This window comes from Cynocephalus volans, chromosome 11 (assembly GCF_027409185.1).
Source record: "Cynocephalus volans isolate mCynVol1 chromosome 11, mCynVol1.pri, whole genome shotgun sequence".
Classification (NCBI taxonomy): Eukaryota; Metazoa; Chordata; class Mammalia; order Dermoptera; family Cynocephalidae; genus Cynocephalus; species Cynocephalus volans.
This window is the reverse complement of record NC_084470.1, coordinates 25160462-25180278: the sequence shown is the minus strand read 5'-3', so window position 1 is coordinate 25180278 and position 19817 is coordinate 25160462. Positions and strand designations below refer to the sequence as shown.

Here is a 19817-nt window from a genome sequence, read left to right as displayed (position 1 = left end):
TTTCTTGATGACATAGAACCACTATTAAAAACCACCATTATAGGCCGGCCTGTGGCTCACTCGGTAGAGTGCGGTGCTGATAACACCAAGGCCACGGGTTCGGATCCTATATAGGGATGGCCGGTTTGCTCACTGGCTGAGCGTGGTGCTGACAACACCAAGCCAAGGGTTGAGATCCCCTTACCGGTCATCTTTTTTTTAAAAAAAAAAAAAACCACCATTATTTCTTAATGTTTTCTCTCTCCGTGTCAAGCTATTGGATTAAGTTCTTTTACTGTAATTTTACTAACTCTATAGAGCCACTTTGTCCAGTACCATAGCCACTAGATACATATGGCTACCGAAGCACCTGAAGTGCAGCTAGGCCAAATTGAGATGTACTGTATGTGTAAAACGTATATCAGATTTCAAAGACGTAGTACCAAAAAAAGTGTAAATTATATCACTGATATTTTACACTGATTACATGTTGCATGATAATATTTTCAATACTAGGTTAAATAAAATACAGTTGTCCCTCTGTATCCATGGAAGATTGGTTTCAAGACCTCCTGCAGATACCAAAATCTGCAGGTGCTCAAGTGCCTAATATAAAATGGTGCTGTATTTGCATATGTCCAATTCTCTCATATACTTTAAATCACCTCTAGTTTACTTGTAATACCTAATACAATATAAACAATTGTTATACTGAACTGTTTAGGAAACAAGAAAATAAAAGTCTGTACATGTTCATTAGAGACACAAAATATTCCCCCCCCACCGAATATTTTAGGTTCAAGGTTGGTTGAATCCAATGAGTGCAGAACCCATGGGTAGAGAGGGATGACTGTATATGTTTAAAATTAATTTCACCTGTTTTAAAACGTGGCTTCTAGAAGATTTAAAATGAATTATGTGACTCATGTTCTACTTCTCTTAGACAGTACTGCTACAGCACACCAGGTTACTCTGGTAAGCTGCCTCCAGAATGATGTCAGGAGAGCCTAACAACTAGTGGAATAAGAATAATGTAACATAAGGAGGAGCTCCTCTCTGAATATTATTATACTTCCACGTTCATTAAAATGTGGTTTTATTTACATTGTAAGCCCATAATTTCATCATTGATTTTGTCCAAGGTTTCATCAATGAACCTTGCTCAGAGCAGCACAGGAATTCTTAAACCTTAACTTTCAGTTTAAATCTTTAAATCCTTAATCTCTACATCTTTAAATCCTATGACCTACTGACTTTAGATTTAGATTACAGCTTTATAAAATCAAAGCTGTAGGGCCGGCCCATGGCTCTCTTGGGAGAGTATGGTGCTGACAACACCAAGTCAAGGGTTAAGATTCCCTTATGGGTCATCTTTTTAAAAAAAATAATAAATAAATATAAATAAATAAATAAATAAAATAAAAGCTGTAATGCCAACTCAGTGCATAAGTAAGACAAGTTACCCATATTCTTTTTCTCAATTTCTAGACCTTACAAATGATATCAATACTGATGACATTTAACTTCTAAATAAGATTACTTACTATATGGGATATTTCTTATTTAAGTAAAATAATAGTACCTAGTTTCTCAATCAGATGACAATAATCAATACGTTCTTGAGGATTCAGAGATGACAACTGAAATATGTACTGTTTTTTTGATTCTTCATGAGTTTCCTCTGTTGTTATAATCTGGAATGGAAGAATTTTATTTTTAAAGAAATTAACATTAAAAAAGCTATCAGGTATCATTCTTTTACAGTGACATTTAGTTCAGTCTTCTGAGTTATCAAATATACAAATAGTAATAAAATGTAAAGAAATGCAGTTTTCAACACTGATGAACCCTTGACGTTAATATCAACAAATTTCTAATACAACATAATAGCCATATCCAAAAGCCATATCACCATACCAATGACCAACAAACCTTTTCTCTAGGGTGTGGAGCCACAGGTGGGTTGGCTAGGGGGAAGGCAATACTGGGGGCTTGAGGCGTAGGGATCAGGTGGCTGTCTTTTACTGGAGTTTCCAGTTCTTCAGAGATCAGGTGTTTGGGGGCTTCAGACACACATACGTTTCCAGGATCACAGACAGCTGAGGGCAATAGAATGCTGCAGTGTGATATTATTCAAATACAACTAAGTACAAATTCTAGAAAATATTCTCACCTGTTTCAGCTAAGATGAAATTAAACACCAACTCTTACATGCAAAAGTAGTGTCTTATTTCTAGATTAAGGCTCAAGGAAGAAAAAAAGTAGGGGAATTCAGAAAGGACTCATAAATGCGAAGAGCAAACATACATATGTGCTGGGTGGAATTCAGAAAACTTAAATGAAAGTAAGATGATAGGGAGAAAAAACAAGCATTAACTGCACAAATGCAAAAGGGACTGAAAAAATGAAAGAAGAGTGATGAAAATCGTATCTGAAAAATGCCTAATTCTAAATTTCCAAATTTAAGGACCAAAATATATTCTTTCAATTTACAAATTGTTTTTCTGATTCTTAAGTTTAAAACAAAATGAGAAATATCTAGTAAGTTTTTCATCTGCATGTACAATTCTGAGACCCACAATACAGTTATCTGTTTATTGTAACAAGGTCAACATGTACTTAATAAAAACAAGGAAACTAATTTCTTTCTCATTACCCTGTTCGGCAATTTCTGAATCACGTAAAGTCTCTTGGAAAGGAGAGTCCTCCAATTTTTTAAGGTCAACCTGAAGCTCAGAGTATTGTGTGGGACAACTAGGCCACTGCAAATTGCTGGCCAGCCTTGCTCTCTCTTCTCTTGCAGTAGGGTCATCCCAAATGATCTGTTCATTTTGGGAGGGCTCTGTGTTGACATCAGGTACTGTCTGACGAGACTGCCTAAGGAACAAGAGACAATTTTAAATAAAAAGATAACCATAACAAAATGCAAACTCATAAAATCCATAAGTTAGACTGTAAAAGTTGTTATTCACCTTTATATGCCCAGCATTTAGTACATAGTAGACACTTGGAAATATTTATTGAATAAATGAACACAGGGAAATTTTTTCATTTAAAAATATTTCTCCCAGAAACTTAATGTTTTAGGCTAGACTATTAAACACATACTTTGATTGTATGTCTTTACAGTTAAAATTTCAAAAGGGAAAGTTCAACACGGGCATCAATTTTTTAAAAATTCTAAATAATTACTGCATTTAAAAATGAGATTTCTCTTAATTATATAGGTTAGGGAAACATGGTAATGTTTAGAAAATTGGTCAAAGTAGCTATATTTTTATCACGTGAAATTACAAGAACTATAATTACATAGGAAGCTTACCATAAAGGCTGCTTTATAAGAAGGTCCTTTTGGCCCTTGGTAGCCAAAGTTCCCCGAGTCTAAGGTAGACCAGCCATATAGTGAATTATAATAAAATGTGTTTTATGGTGTAATCATAGTGATCTCCACTTGTGAGTAAACAGAATTCCACTATTTTAGGTCTTCAAAAAGTTCGTGGAAAGATTCATATTATTTTTAAATTCTATTTTTCCACGAATTTTTTGGAGTACCCTTGTATATATTTATTCTTAGTAAAAGTAATTTACCAAAGCTGATGGTACCCCCAAAGAGTTTCTTTGCCTCAAAAACAGGAAAGATATGCTTTTACTCTCAGGGTATATTTATTTACTCTGACTTGGCACAGGATTCAATTTCCCTATAACGATAAAACATGATCTGAAGTATATTAAACAAAAAGCAACTTTACTTATTACTGGGATAAAGAATTGGCCTCATGAAATATATAATTAGCATAAGATAAATGCATAGTTCAATCAGTCAATTGAAAATATAAGTCCCATGATGCTCATCATACAATTAGAGATTTTTCTCCTATCAGGAAAAGATGAAGTTATGCAACAGAACTTAAGTCCCATTACACTAAGAACTGTAATGACTTTTCCTAGAAGATAAATTTATAGAGAATAGAAAGTTCCAATAAGAAATAATTGTTTAAAATTTTATATATATGTACTTACTGTTTAATACTAATACTATTCTATACTAACACTAAAGAACAGAGAGTACTGCTCACTGAATCTCTTTCAAATGAGGCACACTGAATCTTAAAATCATTTCTTTCTCCGGGGAGCCAATAAAAATATTTACTCATGCCTCACTCTGAAGCAGGTACTTGGTATGGCACAAACCTCTGTGTCTGCTTCTTGCCTCCAAGTAAGAATTGTAGAAGTGCTTGGTGTGAGAGAGGGGCAGAGGAAAAACTAGAAGGAGAATCTGGCCAGCAGAGAGCCAAAACCAACAGGTAATACTGGAATATATTTATTGTTTGTGGTACATAAGGCCCAATAGTAGAACTCTTTCACTGGTCTTGATATTCTAAACTTCTTCTTTACTAATTAAGCCTCATTTATGGAACTGAGTTAGCAGGTACCTAAATAAGGAGCTACCTTTCTTTCAAGGCATCTAGTCTCTCTGCCATCAGTGACAGGTACACACCTCAGTGCTTCTAGGACTCTGCTTCGTCCACTGCGAGCAGAGCGAGTGCTATCAGGGGTTGAAGAGGCACTGTTACATCCACTTCTTGAAAGGGAAGTCCTCAGCCCTTGGGGCTTCACTATTGATGTTGCAGACATTATCTCCTGCAGCTGCTTTTGGAAGTTCTCTCTCATCTCCAAGGTCTGTGTCAGGGCTTGAAAAAACACAAATACACCAATAAAGGAAAGTTTCTCTTTTTTATCATATCTTACTCATGTTAACTATTTTGTCTGGATCGGATTGAACACAAATTGATACACTTGACATTTACTGAATACTTACTACAGGCTATAGCAATGTACTAAAGCTATACAAACTGTAGAACATAAAGGCAGCCCATACATGAAGACTATATGTGAAATAATCAGGAAGCCTTCAAATACATTTCATTAAGACCTGATGACTCCTTTTGAAGAGCTTCCTGTCTGCTTCTGACCCTCTTTCATGGTATGTATTATACTCTGAGATGCATTACGGTAATCTGTGTGTCTAATTTTCTCCAACGGCTCTTGAAAACAGTCCACAACATGTTTATCTTTGTTTTTTTTATAGACTAGACACTAGAGTACGTATTAAACACTTTTTGAATAAACAGAGTGAGACTAACTAAATAGGTAAGTCATAGGAAAAGTACTAGAATGGTAGCATGAGTAAAAAAAGTAGAAGATATTAATCTATTAAAAAGAGGACACCTACATATATAAGGTTATTCAGTGTAGCACTATTTCTAAGAGCAAGAAAGTAGAAATAACTAAAATGCCCATCAACAAGGGATGGCTAAATAAAGCAGGGCCATCCGTACAATGAATACTATATGTTGCCAAAAAAAAGTTTAAAAAGAAAGACTGAAGAAGCTCCTTATCTTCTGATATGAAACTCCCCAAGTTGAATCGTTATAAAAAGGTCAAGGTATAATACAGTAGGTATGGTAGTCCACCATTTATATCTTTTAAAAGGTAAGGAAGGAAAAGACATTTATGATTGTATATGCATAAAACAGCTCTAGAAGAATACATAAGAAACTAATAACACTGGGAGGCTGGGCAACATGGGTGGGAGAAACTCTTCATACCTCCTTCTGTACTTTTAAAATCATGTAAATATGTTAAAATATATTATAATAGACCTTCTTGAAAATTAGCGAAAAGAATCGAACCAAAGAACAAATTTTTAAAAAATCACCAACTCTACCTACCTTTAATGGAATTAGAGCTGTAGACACTAACTGTAAAATACCCAGTTCCATAAATTTCACAAATTTCACACTTAAATCACTTAGAACTTTGCAAATTATCACTTAGTGATCAGCATGGAACCTCAAATCAATTCTCAAATATATGCTTTGTTCGCATTTAGCAACATAGAAAATAATTTTATTTTTCCATCTGATGTAAAAGAAGTAGTCTATATAAAAGATACATATTTGTAAAAAAAAGTTTTTAATTTCAAAAATACTTTACCTCCTTTAGAATCATTCCCTCTATTTTCATTTGATGGTGCTGATTCTTTATTACTGATGGTGATATTGTCTATATCACTTTCTTCTAATGGCAAATGATCTGGCTATTGAAGGAGAAAAATTACAATTTCTCAAACCAAGCTATTGTGTAAGGTTTCACAGCAATACAGTCATGCATTGCTTAACAACATGGATATGTTCTGAGAAATGCATCATTAGGTGTATTTACACAAACCTAGACAGCATAGCCTACTACACACCTAGGTCATATGGTACAGCCTATTGCTCCTATGTGAGTAACGTATTGTGCTACATCATTACAATGGCTAACAACATCACTAGGCAATAGGAATTTTTCAGTTCCATTATCATCTTATGGGGACCACCATCATATATGTAGTCCATCATTGACTGAAACGTTAGGCAGCACATGACTGTATACAATTATACATTCAGCTTAGGAATAGAGAAAGGTATCCATAATACCTACCTCATCATCCTTTGTTGTAGAACCAGCTGACAGTGGTCGACGATTACATAGTCTATCATCTTGCACTGCACTGATATCCAGGCTCATTTTGGGATTATAAGTATGTGGATAAAGAGATTCAGGAAGATGTTTATACTCTTGAGCACACTGCAATACAATGGTGTACTTTAAAAGGAAGACTGAAAAAAATCTTAGTGAATAAGAGATGTTAAGTAGAATAAGGACAACCAATACATTATGTTGTAAAGATGGAAAAAGTTCAGGAAATCAAATTTTAAAAAGTAGTTTATGCTAAAAAATTCCCATCATACAAATGACAGATTGTCCTCACTTTTTAAATGTCATATCCACTAAAGCATAAAATGAAATTCTATTTCTGTGTTTTTGCCAAAGTTATCAGCTACATTCCATGGGGCTGGAGGTGGGGGGAGGGACAACATAGTTCTAAACTGTATTGGTAATTAATTCTCCTCAAATTATTATAAAATTTCCATTCGTATCATTTTTAACTAGTGAAAGGAATAAGAAAGCATACTCATTAAAGATTTGTTTAAGGAATAAAGATCTTTTTTTTTCTTTTTTTTTTTTGTCTTTTTCGTGACCGGCACTCAGCCAGTGAGTGCACCGGCCATTCCTATATAGGATCCGAACCCGCGGCGGGAGCGTTGCTGCGCTCCCAGCACTGCACTCTCGAGTGCGCCACGGGCTCGGCCCAAAGATCTTATTTTAATGCTAAAGAAATGAAATGTACATAATTAACCAAGATCATCAAACTTGTTTACGTAAACTGAAGCTCTGACTCTGTGCTCTGATATACAGTTTGTATACATTTTCAATTAACAGAGACCGGAGGGAAAAAAAAAGACTGCTTACATCTAAAAGCCAGTACTCTGAAACAATATGTACTCCTCTTTCTTTTACAGATTTATACTCTCGATTAGTGTCATTTGGCCGCCCTTGATAGATGAAATGAGTCACTGTTTCATCGAAACTCCACCTGAAACAAACACAAAAAATAAGAGAAAAGGCCGGCCCGTGGCTCACTCGGTAGCGTGCGGTGCTGATAACACCAAGGCCACAGGTTCGGACCCTATATAGGGATGGCCGGTTTGCTCACTGGCTGAGCGTGGTGCTGACAACACCAAGCCAAGGGTTGAGATCCCCTTACCGGTCATCTTTAAAAAAAAAAAAAAGAGAGAAAGAGAAATATTCACATAAACCTTAAGATGATTATTCACTGTGAGCAGAATATTCTGACATTCACAAAACTTTCAGATCTGAAGCAAAAACATTAAAATGACAAGCTCTACCTTTTTTGACAAATTTTTCACATACAAGTATATCTCTAGGTATATAAATGCAGAGAAGGATACTCTTTAAAATATTACGTTCTTTTTTATACTTTTATGCATTGTTTTAATTTTCTCTTTTATAATTAGTATCACTTTATGGTAAAAATAAACGTATTTTCAAATTAACAAAATGGCAAAGCATCCAATCTGTTCTCCAGTTATTGGCAGTCCCTATCCATTGTATGTCCCACAAAAGGCTATGTACTTAGACATCATTTCATCCATTTCTCACAAGAACCCTAAAACTCTGGCATTATTATATCCATTTTAGAGATAAGAGACTGGGGGACATAATTAAGTACTCTGTTCAAGGATATTCAGTAAGTAAGTAGTAGATCCAGGTTTCAAAATCCATGCTCTTTTTTTGAAAAGGGATATCTAGCAACTCTGGTAAATTTATTTGTTTTTGGTTTTTTTTGCGGCTGGCCAGTATGAGGACACTGAATCACAGTGTTATAAGGCCATGCTCTAACCAACTGAGCTAACCAAGCAGCCCCACATACTCTGTTATATTATGCTATGATCTCCTGATTCTTCCCATTCAATATTCTCCTGACTTGGGAAAATAATCTAAAAAATGTAAAACATGTCATCTTTCAAAAGATCTAGTAAAAATCAAAGAGAAGAAATAAAAATTATATTTCTAAATATAATCACCAAAATAAATAAAAATTTCTCCTTTTGGACACTTAGAACATTTTCCATTTCCTAAATAAGAAATATCTCTAAACCTTTTATATAAGCCCAGTTAAGAAAATTAAGTAGTAATATTTTCTCCTAAATTACATTATAAACATCTCTATTTCCTACTATTCATGTATCCATAAAAATAACATTAAAAATACACCTTGCCTAATTCAGCTGTCAGTCCTTCCTACTGTCTCTATTTCCACTTTTGAGGTAAATTATATTTACTTAAATAAGTTCAAATAAATTATCAAGATAATTCAGAAACATAGAGCAGTATTTTTGCCTGAATCTGGTTTACTATTCAACTCCACTGCAATATGGAAACTATAAGTTTTACTCCCTAGATGTCCTTCAAGAATAGACTGTCAGTGGTTGTAGATGATTTAGATCAGGGATTGGCAAATTTTTTCTTAAAAGGTCAGATGGTAAATATTTTAGGCTTTGTAGGCCAAGCATTCTCTTTCACAACTACTCAACTCTTGCCTTGTATGTGAAAGCAGCCACAGACAACATGTAAATAAACAGACATTGCTGTGTTCCAATAAATCTTTACTCACAAAAACAGATGACTGGCCCTCCAACCCTTGGTCTAGATCAGTACCTTTAGCAAAAGTATTACTTTACTTTAGAAGATATTTTGGAAATTTGTGGGGATGATTTTTGTTACAATAATGTGTACGCTGGAGGGGGCTACTAGCAAGTACGGGGTAAGGACCAGGGATGCTAGTTATTCTGGGGAACAGTCATACATAGTTATCACATATCCTGCATGATTTTCTAATGTCCCAACAAATTCACATAGGTAAAAAAAGTTGTTTATAATTAGATGAGTCTAGAACCTGTTTTACATATAAACACAGTACTTTTTGCAGCTTTAATATATACTAATATACCAGAAATACAACTACTATGTAAATTGATGGAAAACTGTACTTTGCTTAATTTGGAACTTTGCAAAATCATGAATAGCTTTTGGTGAAGTCATATTACCAACAGAAATGCTACTCATGGTATCTGAGTCTCCATTACATGTCTCAGCCTTGTGGCTGTTGCATTTGAGGTAATTTTACATAGGTATGCAAACATATTAGTATTTCATTGTCTTCTGGTATACAGGCTCAAGCACTTACATACTGAACATATATTCCTCTATTATTGTGCAACTTCTACTTCTATGCATCACAGAGCTCTATATTGACTTTTATTTTAAAAAATTATAAAAGTAAATAGGCTACATTTGTGAATTTCATTTTGGTAGAGAGAATGTTACACAAATATTTATAATAAAATGGGGATGCTGCATCTGATGTGTTGAGAAGATCTGGCCTAGATATTTAACTATCTGAAGGCAGGAAACAGTATCAGATGATCTCTTCTGGATGGTGAGGTCCTAGATCATGGAAAGAAACATCTGGGACAACTTCACTTGAGAACTAATTACCCTATGTACACATAAATACTGAAACCCCTGCATTTTATTAAAAAGTTCTTCCCTTTTATCAATTACCAAGTTTGAAAAATCCATTTCCAGAAAAGATTTAATGCAAATTTAAATGAATGCAACTGACGGTTAAATTCTATTTAGGAATTTCAGCAAAAAAATTCTTTTTATTAAGAGGCCCAACATAAATCTTATAAAAATATAAATCCTATATATTCCCGTTAAGTCTTACATGAAGTCTCATACAAACAGAATACCCAAGGAAGCATTCAATTCTAACAAATAAATATATATATATATACCCTCACAGGGCTATTGTGAGAATGAAATGAGATAATGCTCAGCAACTGGCAACAGGCAATATAAATATAATAGGTAATTATATAATAATATACATACTAGGTAATACAAATATTTGTAAGTAGTTGTAAGTAAGAAATCCTCACTATTCCACAAAAGATGCATCAAACACTAAGATTCTTATAAATATTACAGATAAATTTTATTTTCCTGACCTAATTTCTTTATCAAATAGAAAAGTAACTGAAATAAAACTTACCAAAGGGGAAAATGAAACTAATCATATTCCTCAAACTGTTTGTCATTTATAAAACCAACCATTATGCTATCTATGAATGTCTGAACACATGTGATCAACAAAGATAGTACTGCAGATGGTGGAAGAGTATAGTCAACTCAGGACTGGTTGGAACAGGCAAGAGTCTCCCAATCTTTGATACTGATGCCAATTGTGCTAGGGACCTGTCTCCAGCTTAGGCTGTCAAGTGGAGGGCAGATCTGATTATCTAGGTCTCCAAAGTCTTTAAAATGATATGAATTAAAACATAACTAAAAAACACCATCTTAATTCAGGGGGATTGCTAGAGTGCTTAGCACTACTCACAGAAGGGCTCTAATCTGAAAATCACTAAAGTAAAGATAGCTTAATCTCACTTCCAGATGTATTACTAGACTACAAACTCCTTGAAGACAGGGTACTACAGTTTGAATGACCCCCAAAATTCATTGAAGCTTCATCCCCACTTTAACAGTGTTAAGAGGGTGGGAAATCAGACTATGGTATTTGAAAGGTGGGGCCTTTAGGAGGCGACTGGATTGTGAGGACTAACCTCCCATAATGGGTTGATCCTTTCATGGACTAATAGACTGATGTTTTAATGGGTTGTCAGGGAGTAGACTGGGGGCTTTATAAAGGAAAAGAAGAAAGCAGGTGAAAATGCGCTCTTGCTCAGCCCTCACCACGTGATTCCCTGCATCACCACAGGACTACGTAGAGAGTTCCCACCAAGAAGAAGCCCCTTACCAGATGTGCCCCCTCGACCTTGGAATTCCCAGCCTCCAAAACTGTAAGAAATAAAATTTGTTTTCTTATAAATTACCTAGTTTCAGGTATTCTTTTATAAGCAACAGAAAATGAACTAAGAAGGATTCTTTTAGACTATACGGATCATTCATGGATCCTAAGTTTCTAGAATAGTCAGTAGCACAAAATAGGTTCTCAAATATTTGATAAATATACCTGAAAAAATACACCTATAATAGTGACTTGATATGTGAGAAAGTATTTTCAAAGGATGTGATAAATTAAAAATAAATTGGAGAGATTTTGTTGATGATATGACACCCTAAAAGGCAAAATAAATGTTTCCTTACAGATGCTCACAGTAGCATTAGGTTTCCTTATAAATCTAGGCCATATAACCACCAAACAGAAAGATGTGCCAACTACCTGTAATCTGCTCCTAGAGAGGCTGCAATCCCATTTAGTTCACTCTGCTTCTTACTGAGTTTTTTACTAACACATACCACCATCTTTTGAAGTGGCTTTGGAGCTTCTTCCTGGCCATGGAAAATTTAAAAAACAGATCAGCCATTATTGCTTAAAATGTTTTATCAAAACTTCCTTTTGATAAGAGAACTAATTCTACCTTCCCTGATTGGGCATCCTTCAGTTGAGGGCTGGCAGAAAGAGCAGCAGCATTCCGGGAGCTATTTGCCAAAGCAAGTTTCAAGTTTCTGACAATGACTTCTGAGAGTGGTGTACTCAGTTTCCTTCTCGGTTGGCCGGCACCTCCTGGAGTTTCCAAGGCTGCAAGTGCATCCTATACATATGGAGGAGGAGAGGGAAAGAGAGGGAGAAAAGAAGAGAAAAAGGAAGAAAGGGGGGAAGAGAAAGCCAGAGGGGGAAATAAGGTAGAGAAAGAGGAAAAGGAAGGAGTGAGAAAGAAAAATAAAGGGGATAACCCTCAAAATTAATGGATTACAGCTTTATCCTCCTCTGGTTTCCCTCCAAGCAACAATAAAAAGAATGAACTATAATTTATATCTACATTTCATGAAGAAAAAAAATTCTATACTGTTCAGTAAATTGGTATAAAGAGATTAACAAACTTACATTTTCAGCAGTGCTTGCCATGTTTACCTGAATATTAGAGTCAAAGTTGCGAAGATAACAAGTAAGCAAGGATGAGTATAAGAAATACATGAATTATAAAGAAGGTTAAAAAGTCAGAATGAGCTGAAAATAAATTATGAAAAATCTTCAAAAGTACAAAATATGCTCCTGTTCCCAAGTCACTCACAGTTCCCTCTTGAGAGTAAGCTACTTTACTGATGGTTTGTTCATTTTCTTTTGCATCTGCGTAATATTCCATGTATATATCAGAATGTTATTTACCTGTGTCCAACTGATGAATATTTAGGTTAACAATCTTTTGCTAGTATAACGATGCAATAAATAACCTTCTGCACACATCATTTTGCACATGCAAGAGTAAAGGGAATATTTTAAGCAAAATACATGTACTCATGTGGACATTCTCATGAGCAAAGTGTGAGAGTATGTTTCCAAACATGCTCGACAAGACTGTAGGTAATCAAATTTTTCTTTTTTGCCAATCTGAGGTTAAATCTCTTTATGTGTGTATAATATTTGTATCTAATTTTTTGTGACAACTATCTGTTCCTATCCTTTGCCCATTTTTCCATTGGGTTGTTAGTGTTTCTTTATATTCACTTGTATAAATAAATTTTCATATTCATTTGTATGAATTTATATGTGCACCTATCTTCTATGATATATTATTCACACGTGTTCCCAATTTGTCATTTGTCAAATTTTTGCCATGGAGGATTTTTTAATGACATCAAATACATATGCATCTTTTCTTTTTTCTTTTTTTAAAAAGATGACTGGTAAGGGGATCTTAACCCTTGACCCGGTGTTGTCAGCACCATGCTCTCCCAAGTGAGCCAACCGGCTATCCCTATATAGGGATCCGAACTCGTGACCTTGGTGTTTTCAGCACCACATTCTCCCAAGTTAGCCACGGTCCAGCTCTAAATACATATGAATCTTTGATTTATTTTGAGGTATAAGTTATAGTTAGAAAGGCCTTCCCCACACAGAGATTATTTTTAAAAAAACTCTCTCATGGCCTGTTTCGGAATTTTTAAAAAAAATTGGGGAGGGGAGGGCTGGCTGGTATAGGGATTGAACCCTGGACTTTGGTGTTTTCAGCACCACACTCTAACCAACTGAGCTAACTGGCCAGCCCTTGTTTTGGAATTTTTAAGGCTTCATTTCTTGTATTTAAATATCTGGCCATCTAAAACTTATTCTGATGTTAAGTGTGAGCTTTAATTCCAATTGTATTATCAGATGGCTACCTAGTTCTCTGATTTGAATGCCTATCTACCCAGCTGTCTGATCTGAATTTCTTGATCTATGAGTTGTAATCTTGTGCATTGATTTGATTATACATATGACAATAATACAATTTGTTTGACAGTAATGCTGCTTGAATTACCTCAACTTTATAAGAGGTTTTAATAATTGGTAGGGCTAGTGCTTACCCTCAATTATTCTTTTCAAATTTTTTACACTATTTCTGCTTGCATTTTTAATAGGATCTACATTACCTTTACAGATCTTTACAATGCTTAATCTACTTTGCAAGAACATGGAAAGTCTTTCTGTGTGCTAAAGTTTTGGTTTTTTAAATCTTAATAGTACTGGCCAACCACAAAAAAAAAAAAAATTTAGAGGATTCCTCATACACAAAAGAAATCAGAAGCTCCATATGACATCTTCAGCACCTGTGCCATGAACAATGCTTCCCTCCTGGTACTTTCTTCCACTTAAGCACTAGATCCCAACCCCTCTCACCAACTCAAGAATGTGGCTCCAGCAATTCCCCATTCTCTCACTGGCATCACCAGTTGGATCTCTACTGGATCAGTCACACTGGCATACAAACAGGTATTTCTTCTGTCTCAAAAACAAAGCAACCTTCTTTTGATCCTACTTTGTCCTAGAGCTAAAATCTCATTTCCTGGCTCCCCTTTACAGTGATACTCCTTAAAAGCATTGCTTATACTCAATGACATCAATTCTTCTCACATTTCCTTATGAATCCACACCAGCTTTTGCCTCCATCATGCCACCAAAACCCTTACTGTTATGATCACTGACCTCCATAGTGCTAAATCCAGGGGCCAATTTTCTGTTCTCACGTTCTTGATCTTTGAGCAGCATCAGACACAGTTAACCCCTCCTTCCTCTTTGAAATACTTTTCTTATTTGGTCTCTAAGACAATCTCCAGGCTTTCTTTCTCCCTCACTGTTGGCTCCTTCTCAGTCTCCTTTGCTGGTTGCTCCTCTAAATGTGAGGGTGTTCGTTGGAACTCTTTTATTCTTTGCCCTCTCCTACTCTCTTGGTATCTATTCTCATATGGCTTTTAATAATACCTAGAAACTCAGATTCCCAAATTTCTACCTCTAGCCAGACCACTCGCTGAACTTCAAGCATTATATGCAAATGCCTATTTGACAACAATACTTGGATATTTAACTAACATCTCAAACTTAATGTGCCTAATATATGAACTCTTGATCTTTAGGTGCCAATCCCAACCTGTCCTACTCAACTCAAGTTGACTGGCAGCTCTGTTCTTCTAATTTCAGACCAAAAATATGGAGAAGGAGCCAAATTTTGAACATTTAAAAACCCACCATGTATTGGGGAAAATTGAATGAAAATTATTAACATCTAGATATATCCTTGTAAAACTATTAGACTTTAAAGATAAAACAAAAATCCACATGGTAGGGGTGGCCTGTGGTTCACTTCGGTGAGTATGGTGCTGATAACACCAAGGCCACGGGTTCAGATCCCTATATAGGGATGGCCGGTTGGCTCACTTGGGAGAGTGTGGTGCTGACAACACCAAGTCAGGGGTTAAGATCCCCTTACTGGTCATCTTAAAAAAAAAAAAAAAAAAAATCCAAATGGCCTCCAGGCAAAAAGATGAAATAACTTACAACAACAAGGTAATTAGACTGGTATCAGATTTTTCAAAAACACACACAAAGCAAGGCAGCAGTAGAGGGGTACTTTCAGGAAACTCAAGGGAAAAAATTGCAAACCAAAAACAGTACATCCCTAACACTCTGTTTAAGGATCAACACCACAATGTTTTGTATGTGCAGAACTCAAGGAACACTGTAAACATGTGTCTTTCCTAAGGAATATACTAGAGGATGAATTCTCTTCTCCCAAAAGATGACAAAGTTTCACAACAGACAGTAGGCATTTCATATACTCAACTGTAGAGTTAAGACCAAAATGAAGGTGAGGTCCATGGGTTGAAGAATATATAAAATGCAACTAAAAGCAGTAGAAGAGAGAAAAGGTGGAAATAGAGTAAGATCACTGATTGCTACACAGGCAATAAATTGGAGTCAAAAGACATACAGTAGTCTCCACTTATGCACAGTTTCTCTTTCCATAGTTTCAGTTACCTGTGGTCAACTGTCGTCCAAAAATAGTAAATGGAAAATTCCAGAAATAAAGACAGAGAGGGAGATCACTTTCACATAAATTTTATGTGAATTATGTGTTATAATTGTATACTGTTATAATTGTTTTAAGTTGTATATTGTTATAACTGTTTTATTAGTTACTGTTGTTAATCTCTTATTGTGCCTAATTTACAAATTAAACTTTATCATAGGTATGTATGTACAGGAAAAAACATATATATAGGGTATATATAGGGCTCATGGTTTCAGGCATCCACTAGAGGTCTTAAAACGTATCCCCTGTAGATAAGGGGGAGACTACATAATTTAAAACTGACAAATAATAAAAGGTTAAATAAGGGAAGGGGGATTAAGAGCAGTATAAAAAGTATTAATATGAAGGTAACCATGAAAATTTTTAAAAAACCAAAAAACCCACAATTCTTTTCTAAATACCAAAAGAGAAAAAACAAAGAGGGCACACCATGTAAAAATACGTAATATAAACATACATAACATTCACAAATTAATTTCAACATAATACATGACAGAGCTGAGACCAAATCTAAGTGAAATTAAATGTGAATAGGCTGAACTCACCTAACTGAAATAAAGATTGTCAAAATGGCTTGTAAAGTAAAACCCAACTCTAGGCTGTATGGAGGAGATACACTTAAAACTCAAGCAATCCAAAAAGGCTAAAAATGAAGGAATGCACAGATTTATGAGGCAAATGAACAGTAAGAGGGCAGGGATTAAAAATCCTGATACCAAAGTAGACTTCAAGCCAAAAAACATTAAACAAGAGAAGGGACACTTTATGTTAAAAGCCACATTCCACATTCCAACTAACGTCAGTTATGAATATCTATGTATGAATTAAAACAGCAACTACTTATTTAAACAAAAGCTGCATGAGATTCCAGGAAAAATAGAAACACACCAATATAAAAAGCTTGAAAATACCATTTAGTATGAGATAGATCAAATACACAAAAAATAGGAAAAGATATGAAAGATCTAAACAATGTAATCAGTAAGTTAGATCTTTTGGCTATATATTGAATGTTATACCCTCATGATAGAGAATATCTCAAGGAATATTCTCAAATATCAATCATATACCAGGGCACAAAGAAAACATTGGTAAGTTCTGTAAAGTAAAAATATTACAAACACTCTGACCACAATGCAATAAAATTAGAAACTAAAAATGAAACAAATATTAAACAATCTTTGGGTTAAAGGGGAAACACAACACCAATTAGAGAATTTCTGAAAAATAACAGCAAAAACACTACATTTCTGAGTAAGGGGTATATGGGTATTCCTTGTACTATTTTTATTTTGCAATTTTTCTAAGTTACAAGTTATTCCAAGTAAAAAGTTAAAAAATAAAACAACATAATACCAAGTGTTAGCAAAAATAAAGAACACTGGGTGCTCTCAATATGAGGTACTTCAAAAAGTCTGGAAAAATAAAATTGAAAGATAATACAAATCTTTCCATGAACTCTTTGAAGTACCCTCAAATACTATCGGTGGAAGAGTATGAACTGGTAAAATCACTTTGGTGAACTCTCAAGTTTGTCATTCTCTACTAACGTTTAAATGTAACTCAGCAATTTCACTTCTAGGTGTATACCAAATGGTAATGCAAGTGCACATATTCCAAAAGACATGCAAAAGAATGTTCATAGTAATATTATTTTGTAAGAGCAAAAAACTAATAATAATCACCATTTAGTAATCACCTAAATGCCCATAAACAGTAGACCAGAAATGTAAATTGTGTGTACCCATACAATGGAATAAATAAATGAACTACAGTTACATGCAGCAACATGGACAAATCTAAATGAAGGTTGAACAACAACAAAATAGACTCAAACAAGCATAACAAAACTATAGTGTTAGAAATCAGGAGTGTTACCTTTAGTGAAAAGGGAGGAAGCAGCAATGGGGAGGGAGCATGAGGAAGGTTCTATGCTATTGGCAATGGTCTCTATCTAAACATGTATGGTGGCTTTCCAACTGTTAACACTATTTCATTTAGCAGTATGTTTATCGCACTTTTCTGATGTGTGTCAATTAAAAATGAAGCTTAAATAAGATGTGGGTTTAATTTTGGGGGAGGCCTAATAGATTGCCATTTTTTAATTCCATGAGCCCTTCTATGTTTTGAGTAAAGAATTTAATATACCATATTACATCAGTTTGAAGAACCACTAGATTATAAGATGAAGCATTACTTTATGTACTACCAAAAATGAAAAAGAAAAGAAAAAGAAAAACTGCTAAATAAACTATTCCTATAAACACTGAAACCTTGGAATGTATTTTTTGTACTAAGACTATTTCAGAACTACCAGCCTTTCACTGAAACTTTTATAGCAAGGCATCTAAAAAAGAATGATCTGCATGACTGTAAATATTTCTATTTTCTTGCCTACTGAAAGTATTTCACTTACTACCCAAAGAGTCTGTGAGCTATGAGACTTTAGAGATCATCTGAATTTACGCCATGATTTTACAGATGAAGCCCACAGAAGTTGCTTTAAAAGGCAGCAGGAGACAAAGAAGAGGACTGATCCCAGATCTCACAGTTCCCAAGACAGTGACTTTCCTGTTTCTTAAAGCATTAGGAGCAGAGTGTTAATCACAATACAAAATGTTACTTCAAAAAAGATTTCATGTGAAAGCTCTGGATTTTGAGTTTTATAATATTAAAAACATACTTTTTTTCATGTGGGTCACTGGAATCTGATCAAAGATAAAGACATAAATTAGCTTGCAGAAAATTGTCCTAGTTATCAATTAATATTTACTTTCTGAAGATGAACAATCTGAAAACTTTATCTGCTCCAAACAACAAAATTTTTAATAGTAAAAATTTTTAATATGTTGCTTCTTAATATCCTATGAGCAAAACATCAACAGATGAATGGGTATAATAATTTGGCAAAGGTTCATGGAAAAGAAATCATAGACAATGGTTTGAATAGCCACTTGAGAGGCCAGAAGCTACTAAAGGAATAGTGAAGAAGATATCTCTGGGAAATAAATTAGGAAACCACTTTAAAAGGTAATATTAGCCCCTGATTTGCAAATGAATTTTTTCAGAAAGAGAGCCATACTACACTGCTCAGAAAATCAGACTCATCTGTTTCAGGAAAATGATTGAAAAGTAAGGTGATAATATAGACATTTCCAGAAAGCAAGCCCTGGGTGCACTCCTAGAATCAACAAGTAAGTAGCAAAGTGTTTATATTATTTTATACTTTATAAAATGATCTCATCATACTATTTCATTTGATCCTTACAATAGATCTGTGAGTTTTCTGAGCGTCATTATCCTCTTTGTAAGAAAGAAGAAACTGATGCTCAGATATGTCACATGATCTGCCTATAGTCAGATCACGAGAGATCTAAATCTTGAACCCAGGTGTCCTGATTTCATACCATATATATTTTTGGCTGTTACCTCAATCCTGGGTGTATGCTGGGGCACAATACATATTGGGACTCAATAATATAAATCTACTTGCCAACACCTCTGGAAAATTTACTACTACAAACCTTAGAGGTGATACAGAATTTGCTTTAACTTTATAAACCTTACCTTCACATCAAAAGAAGGCTTGAAGAGTTTATCCTTGGACAGAAATTTTGACGGTGTATCTAGGTGTAATGAGGGCTCCTTCTGAAGTGGCTGTCCTACTGCTGGGGAGGCTGAAACCTGTCCGGCATGTTGTGAGATCACAGCATGGAAAGCTTTACTCTGAAAGCAGTTCATATCTAAAGGTGAAACGGCTGTTTTTCTATGTGTTTTCAGGTGTATGCCAGGATGCTCTGGAGTATCTGGATTTAGATTCACCCCATTTGTTATTTCAGTTTCCAAATTAAATTCTAGAGATTCAAAATGAAAAGAAACAAATATGAGCCACTATGTCCACTTTTTTTCTCTAAAGAGGCATAATAGAAGTGATGTTTTTATATCTTATTATGAGTTTTCATGCTAATTCTCAGGTACACTTTAAACCAC

General features: G+C 34.8%; 1 protein-coding gene across 6 annotated transcripts in view; it reads right to left on the bottom strand.

Annotated features, from left to right (window-relative positions):
- The window catches only part of TOPBP1 (DNA topoisomerase II binding protein 1), a 68583-nt gene that overhangs the window by 26697 nt on the left and 22069 nt on the right, over positions 1-19817 (bottom strand). For all 6 annotated transcript variants that reach the window (XM_063114796.1, XM_063114797.1, XM_063114799.1 and 3 more), the window contains 10 exons: positions 19395-19681; positions 11898-12071; positions 11699-11808; positions 7339-7462; positions 6466-6612; positions 5977-6079; positions 4478-4670; positions 2636-2856; positions 1912-2078; positions 1562-1673 (listed from right to left, as the gene is read on the bottom strand). In XM_063114796.1, the coding sequence (XP_062970866.1) occupies positions 1562-1673; positions 1912-2078; positions 2636-2856; positions 4478-4670; positions 5977-6079; positions 6466-6612; positions 7339-7462; positions 11699-11808; positions 11898-12071; positions 19395-19681 (1638 nt within the window). The remainder of the gene's footprint in view (positions 1-1561; positions 1674-1911; positions 2079-2635; positions 2857-4477; positions 4671-5976; positions 6080-6465; positions 6613-7338; positions 7463-11698; positions 11809-11897; positions 12072-19394; positions 19682-19817) is intronic.